This window comes from Lygodium microphyllum, chromosome 9 (genome assembly GCF_053477565.2).
Source record: "Lygodium microphyllum isolate KBCC chromosome 9, Lygodium_microphyllum_v1.1.10, whole genome shotgun sequence".
NCBI lineage: Eukaryota > Viridiplantae > Streptophyta > Polypodiopsida > Schizaeales > Lygodiaceae > Lygodium > Lygodium microphyllum.
Window position 1 is genome coordinate 92,455,607 of NC_141143.1, and position 7,847 is coordinate 92,463,453.

General features: G+C 36.5%; 1 protein-coding gene across 2 annotated transcripts; it reads left to right on the top strand.

The window, feature by feature from the left end:
• The first annotated feature begins 1,110 nt into the window (after nt 1-1,110).
• Nucleotides 1,111-5,354, top strand: LOC148031297 (uncharacterized). Of its 2 annotated transcripts, none has more exons than XM_087685723.1 (4): nt 1,111-1,698; nt 1,974-2,260; nt 4,299-4,967; nt 5,085-5,316. In XM_087685723.1, the coding sequence occupies exons 1-4, from the start codon at nt 1,556-1,558 to the stop codon at nt 5,168-5,170; spliced, it is 1,185 nt and encodes a 394-aa protein (XP_087541849.1). In that variant the 5' UTR covers nt 1,111-1,555; the 3' UTR covers nt 5,171-5,316. The 2 variants fall into 2 exon arrangements, with proteins under 2 accessions (XP_087541849.1, XP_087541847.1); XM_087685721.1 differs by having other exon boundaries at nt 1,123-1,698; nt 4,299-4,974; nt 5,085-5,354.
• The last annotated feature ends 2,493 nt before the right edge of the window (nt 5,355-7,847 follow it).

Genomic DNA, 7,847 nt, shown 5'->3' on the forward strand with positions numbered 1-7,847 from the left:
TCTACATCTATGAGTAGTGATTGTAGCAATCCTCTATAATTGTTAGCAAAGTGGCTAACAAGACAACCAACTGACTAGTGCCATGTAAATGTTGAGAGACCAATATGTATTGCCCTTAATGACTTGGAGCATGCATTGCATATGTTTTGTCTATATGTTAGGAACAACGACCGGTGCCTACCCTACACGTGTGTTTGGGTATGCGAGATCACAAAATTTAAGGGATGCTACTTTTTGAAGATAATGTTATGTGGCCTCACCCTACATTCGAATGTGAGCCTTGAGTTGATTGATGGCCTTGATTTGTGAGCACACACATCCATATTAGGTGGACGAGGGCCAATCAAATTGGCCCGGGGAGATAGTACTTTTGTATTTCCAACATCTTTACTTGTGAAGGCTATGGTGCACATGAAATTACGCAAACTCCAACAACAAACACTGCATGTGATGATATGTAAAATATTATACGCCGATCGCCCATGACCCCGGACGTGGCAATATTATATGATTGGGCGATACCATGAATAAATCAATTATATACCTGCAGATCCATTTTAGGGGCAGCGAGCCTTAATCTTTGATCGGGCTAGTCATAATTTGCATAATTAGGTTAAGGAAATGGTGATTCTGGCCGATTATAAATGGCCGCATCTGATCTCCTGAGATTCATGAGATCACAGCAGGTTCATTCGTAGGTAGGAATTAGATGATAAAATCTTCTCCTTTTATGATTTGTTTTTCTTTGTCGTTACGATCGCGCCAAGATAGACTTTATTTACTGATCGGATTGTCTTCTTGTTTTCTTGCAGCAGCAGCGGCGCCTCTCGTCTTGCTGTATTTTTCAAAAACTCATTATCGTCACCACTTCTTTCATGAGTTCTTGCAACCATATATATACGTACAGCATGCGCAGGGTGCTGGTTTTGATCGATGTAGAAATCTGATGATCGGATACTATCAGTTTGATGCATATTGACCCAGTACTCCTTTGTGGAAGTGATGATCAGTATAAATGCGTTTCAGCTGAATTTGTCTGTCCATGCACACACAGTATGTACAAGCTGGTACTGGTTTTGCGCTTATATTTAGGATCAGATTAGCAGATCTTATCAGTTAAACGTATGACCCAGTCCTTTGATGGGATTGATCGATAATGGGTTTCAGCTAAATCGTTTCTGTTCATGCATATACAGTATGCAGAAAGTACTGGTTTTGATCGATTTGGAGATCACATGCTCAGAGATTATCAGTTTAACGCATGAGCCAGTCCCTTGACGGGATTGATGATCAGTAATGGGATTCAGGTGGATTTGTCTGGTCATGCATATACAGTATGCACGAGGTGCTGCGACTTTGATCAATTAAGTGATCAAATCATCAGATATTATCAGTTTGATGCATGACCCAGTCCTTAGATGGGATGGGTTAGTAATGGATTTCAGCTGAATTTGTCTGGCCGTATGTTCAGTGAAACGGATGTAAGCTGAATTATCCGGTCATATGCGATGATCAGAAGTCTAGGCATTTGATAAAAACCAGGGATCGTTCAAACATGAAGGCCTACAATGTTCATCTTCTGGTCTTAGTATCAGGGCAGCTTGTAATAGCTATGGTTGCCATAGCCATGATAGAATTCTTCAGATGTGACAATTGCTACTGCATGAGCCAGGAGTTGAGTCCACCTCCCGGGAACAGGTGAGATACATTATCTCATATCCATCAATTATAGTAAGCAAACGTGCAATCATCCTGAGACTTTGGCAGCATTGCCATGTAATTTTTAGGTTAATTAACATGCAATTATCATGATTTGTGATCACATTTCAGAAGCATCGACATGTAATTATTATGTTAATTAACATGCAAATATTATGCTGATTTGTGACGAGATTTTGGCAGCATTGCCATGCAGTTATTAGTTTAATTAAGATGCAAGTATACTGCTGATTGTGATGATGTTAATTGGACAGCATTGCCATGACAGCCAAAGCTATGGATGGAAGGCAAGTGTACAATTGCAGTAGGACTGCATCACCATCATCATCACAGCAAGATCAATGGACATTAGCGAGCTTCTCAAGGACAGCCACCCTTGTCCATCCCCTCAACACAAGCTTGGTCTTAGGGAGCTACAAATTGAGATTAGACCATAATGCTGTTCATCCTCACCCTAATGATCATAATGCTGGCACTTGGACTCTCCTCAACAGCGATGGAGATGCAGCAGAGTCTGGACATGCAGTCAGTGTGGTTGCTGGTAAGTCATTTCATTTGGGAGAATTTAGAGATTTTATTTTCTTAAATACTATATTATGCCAAAATCTACAATTTTCATTTTGAAAGGGTAACTTTAGAATGGCACTTTAATTTTCAATCATGCTATGTTTTCATTCAAAAGGGTAGTTACAAGGAGGTTTTCTTGTGAGGCTATAAGTCTTTTTGAAAGTGTGTATCTTCTTTGCCCTTGTTGGGAAGGGTTAAAACCTCTTTGAAATATGTTGTAACAATGTTCTTTACCCTTGTTGGGAAGGGTTGAAACCTCTTTGAAATATGTTGCGACATCCAAAATTTGAGGGCTTGACGGTCTAGAAAATGGACCATGACACACATAAGAAACGTTTAGTATAGATAGTGTAAAAAGGCTAATTTTATGGCACCTTACATTACTAAGGAGGGAAATGTGTTTTGGGAAGGATAGATGGATTTTTTAAAGACTAGTCACCACCTAATGAAGAATTGGAGAATAACAAAACCTTTTGGACAACATTGTAGTTACTATTATATTGAGATCATTGTGTAATTGTCAACTTATTGCATTAGCTTTGGCATCATTGTGTAATGTCAACTTCTTACGTTAGCTTTTTCTTGCTTATGATAGGTTTTCTATTGGCTTTCACTTTAGCAATAAGATTTTCTAGTTAGTGTTTGATAGGAGTACTAGTACTAGTATATGAAATGATATAATATCTTGCTATCTTAGAGCCCCTTGGTGTTTCCTTTATTTAAACCCATCAATTCTTAGCACATGATGTTGCTATGTTTATAAAGCCCTTATTTTGTCTTGGTTGATGTTTTTAATCGCCATTTCTCTACTTAAATACTAGGAGACAATATATAATATGACTTAAAACTTTTTTGCACAAGTAAAATTACCAAATGCTTGTATTGCGTATTCATGTTATTAAGCGAGCCATTCAATTGCACAAACCTTTGTCTTAATAAATAGGTTATTGAGATGTAAAATTTTGCAAAGGTTGTTGTACATTAATGAAAGAGAGTCAACAATCTTTTGGAATAGTAAAAAGGTGAAACATACCTATATTTTAAGATTATGTAAATGAGAGGGTCCATAAGAATCAAAGAAGTATAGATTTTCCCTTTATTTATTTTAAGTTTCCAATCAGAAAAATATTGAATATCATTACTCCTAAAAAATTCTAACATGTTTGGAATATATTTCATCAAATTACCCTAAGTAGTTTGAACCTTGGATTTGAATTATTATATTCTTAGGAAATATATATAATCTTATGTATTTTTGTCCTCTTCAATTACCTTTAGTTAGCCTTAGATTTGATTTATGGTTTTCTTGCAAAGTATTTAGGAAACTTAATGATGGGATGTTAAAAAAGTTGTAACATTTGCATTTTGTGAGCAATTAAAATTACTACCTATTTTCAAGGCAAACATAATACAGAGAAAATTACCAAAATATAATACAATTAAAATAGGTAAGTATTGATATACAATACATTTAAACGACTAAAGCATAGAGGGCATATATAGCTTCCCTCCCTCCCATATTTTCCAAATGACCTTGGAGTAATGCAAATTTTTGAAAGTGGCCCTCATATTTTTCAAATGCCCAAATTGTTCATGTGAAACTATCATCATGACTTTAATATAGAAATCAAATATATTTAATTTGATTTTAGTTAAGAAAATAAGAAATTGTTGTGCTGAATTTAATATAGAAATCAAGAACTCTCCTTTGCTATTAGTTAAGAAATTATGAGCGTATGAGTGTCAACTTGGAAATTTGGAAAACATGAGCGTCATTTTGTGCATTTGGTGATACTATTGGGTAGGTCTTAGAAAAACCTAATATTACTAGAGTAATTCTAAAGGCATTACATTCAGCATTATGCATCCTCTTTGGAAGTTCCCCTTTTAGATACTCTTTGATCTACACTTTAAAAATTTCTCTATGTTGCACTTGTGTGGTATGTACAATTCATTCACTTTTAAAGCCCATCAGTATGTTGTAGTAATACAATTTTTGTGTGATGCACTAGGGGAAATCATAGCATCAACATCACTACTACCAAGTAATGATACTACAAGGATGGTGAATGGCAACTTTCTAGCCCTTGCAAGTCTACATCACTTTGATGGTATGGCCTCACGGATTTCTTATGTGGCCCAATTTAATCTCACTACTAGTTTTGTAACAGTGTGTAGCTCCATAAGTAATAGTAACCATAGTAGCCAATCATTAAAGTCCTATGAGATAATGGAAGGCAGCTTTCAAGCAATGTTCATTCTATGGAAGCAAGACATGGTACCACCTCACATGGGTGACATAAGTAGCAACACCCCATTATTATTTAATAATTCAGAGCTACAACATCAACGTCCTGTGGAGGCATTTTTTGCACAAGGAATTGTGAAATACCTATACATGAACCGTAGTAGAATTTGGGTGCGTAAGCGAGTGTCAGCAAAGCTATTTGAAGTTCCAGGGAGTCACCAACTAGGCTCCTACTATAGCAAATGGTCTTCCTCTTCTATTACTAATTCCACAAATTCGTTGATAATATTGTCATCACAAGTGAGTTGTATCACAATCAATGATCCTAATGGCTTTCAAGTTTGTGGACAAGAGCGAGCCAATTACTCAAGCTTATTAGAAGATTCAACAACAATCCTTCCTTGGTCACTCATGAAAGTCACCAACAACACAGGTATCATGTAAGTCATCCTATGCGCTAGCCATGGTATTATGTCCTTTTGTGTAATTTAACCAATTATATAGTTAGTTAGGCATTATTAACTAATATTGTGTGGAAATACTTTTGTAGGGCAAGTATCCTTGGGCCTTTCACTTTTGTACAAATGGTATCTACATTGGGAGGTCTACCTCCTACATCTAAGGCCATGCCCATGAACACAACAAAAGAGCAAGTTTGGAGATCACCCTTCATAGCCATTTTTTGGTTGTATACTAATAGAGGAGCAAGATAACATACTAAGCTTAGAGGTTATTCCAAGTTATGAAAATTTTTCCCTATACAAGCTTATTGTGGATCTCATTTTTCCAAGTGTCACAACCATATACATTATCACATGTATCTTGTGGTAAAAATGATCAATTTTACAAAATTCAAAGATAATCATAATTATTAATGTTTTTTAATGAGCTTAAGACCCTTCAAATATACATGAAATATTTAAAATGAAGAACTCTTAGACATCTAAGAACATTATAGGTAGAGCTCCAAATCTTTTCTAACTATATTCATGCAACATTTTGTATCTAAAATAACATAGGTTTGCTATATAGTGCTACATAATCATTGTGCTCATCACCCTATGCATTAAGTATGTGTTAGCTAATTCAACAAGACTTGGAATGAAGAGGAGCATCACATGTTAATTGGAGAGATGTAGAGCATTGAAAAAGCAAACAAAGACTAAAAGACACCATAGTAATGGCTTAAAATGAAAGTTTCCCAAAATAGTAGTTGAAGCTTGAAAGCCAAAATAAGAAGACACCAAAGTGGAAGCCCATAATTAGTTGCATGTCCTTTTAATATATCTAACGATCTATTGTCAATACAAATAGTATATATTTTAATTCTTAAATTCTTATAACTATCCCTAAATATTTGTAGCCAAATTTAGAATATCTTCAACATTTGGAGAATATATATATTGAAATTTGAGTGTTGAACTCACTTCTACGCAAAATTTAAACTCTTGCCCATAAATTTTATTCTCCTACAATTCTATGTGCATGTGTAAGACTATTAGGAAAATCACGTGTGATTCAAAATCCCATGGGAAACTCATGCAACCATTAGTTAAAGATTGAGAATTGTAGCTAGACAAAAGGGTTAAGAGTAATAATCTAAAATGAACTTTATATAAGATTGATAAAAAGGAATATAGAGCTCATTATTGGACATAAATGTGCGAAAATGATTACAAATCTCATTATTGTGGGTGTAAACTTGAGAGCTCTTACTTTATCTTCTCCTCTCCTTTCAAGTCCATAGGCAATGGAAGAGAAGTTGAGAGAGAGAGAGAGAGAGAGAGAGAGAGAGAGAGAGAGAGAGAGAGAGAGAGAGAGAGAGAGAGAGAGAGAGAGAGAGAGAGAGAGAGAGAGAGAGAGAGAGAGAGAGAGAGAGAGAGAGAGAGAGAGTGAGAGTGAGAGTGAGAGTGAGAGTGAGAGTGAGAGTGAGAGTGAGAGTGAGAGTGAGAGAGAGAGAGAGAGAGAGAGAGAGAGAGAGAGAGAGAGAGAGAGAGAGAGTGTGTGTGTGTGTGTGTGTGTGTGTGTGTGTGTGTGTGTGTGTGTGTGTGTGTGTGTGTGTGTGTGTGTGTGTGTGTGTGTGTGTGTGTGTGTGTGTGTGTGTGTGTGTGTGTGTGTGTGTGTGTGTGTGTGTGTGTGTGTGTGTGTGTGTGTGTGTGTGTGTGTGTGTGTGTGTGTGTGTGTGTGTGTGTGTGTGTGTGTGTGTGTGTGTGTGTGTGTGTGTGTGTGTGTGTGTGTGTGTGTGTGTGTGTGTGTGTGTGTGTGTGTGTGTGTGTGTGTGTGTCCCTTCTCTATTCTCTATCTTCTACTACTTCTCCCTTCTTGCATCAATGGCGGAGGTCGCAACTCAAGAGAGGTGACCATAGCAAGCAGGGCAAGAGGAGCATATAGAAAAATCATGGAGCCATAAAGAATTCTTCCTAGCATTCAGACTAGTAAAAGAAGGTAAGGCATGTGCTCTCTACAAAGGTGTGTCTTGTGACTCTTACTCTTTATTCTTATATTCTTTATTTCTAGATCAAAAAGAGTAGGAGAGAGGGCTAAGGATATCTTGTAGCTTTTTATGGCAAGTTGTTTAGGTGAGGGATAGGTTAGAGCCACATAGTAGAGAGTTCCTGAGAGAATATGCATTTTTCTAAGGTCTCAAATTTAGGGTGTAAACCCTAACATTTTGGTGCTATTATCAAGACCGAGGTAGTGTTTCTCTCTTGTGGTGCTTGCTTCCCCACTATGATCATGAAATAGGAGGCCATGACTACCTAAAAGGAATTGAGTGATCCATTCCTCCTCCATAGAGAAGGCATAGATACTCTATAATATACACATCGCCATTTTAGGGTTAAAGTAGGAAAATGATAAAAAGAGAGTATGTAGAGGCAATATTAGAGAATAAAACAGTAGATTAAGAACATCATTTGCAAAATAGATTAAGACAACATAAATTACTCTTCATCTTACCTAGTGTAGGCAATGGATGAAAATGTTTCTTTCAATTTTTTCTTGCACGGATAGGACTATTTAATGTCTACAAACCTTGAGGCTACATTTTTTGTATTCTTATTTCCATATAAGAGGTAAATATTTCAAATTGTGAGCTCAATGATTATGGAAAGGGTTGGAAATGCATTGCTTGCATGGAAATGTTATTACTCGTGTTATCTTGAAGTAGCATGCTCAAATGATTAAGGAAAGGGTTGGAAACGCACTACTTGCATGGAAATGTTATTACTAGTGTTATCTTGAAGTAGAATGCTCAAAGTCATGCCGAAATATTTCATCTATTCACTCAAGGTATTTGAAGCCATAATACATT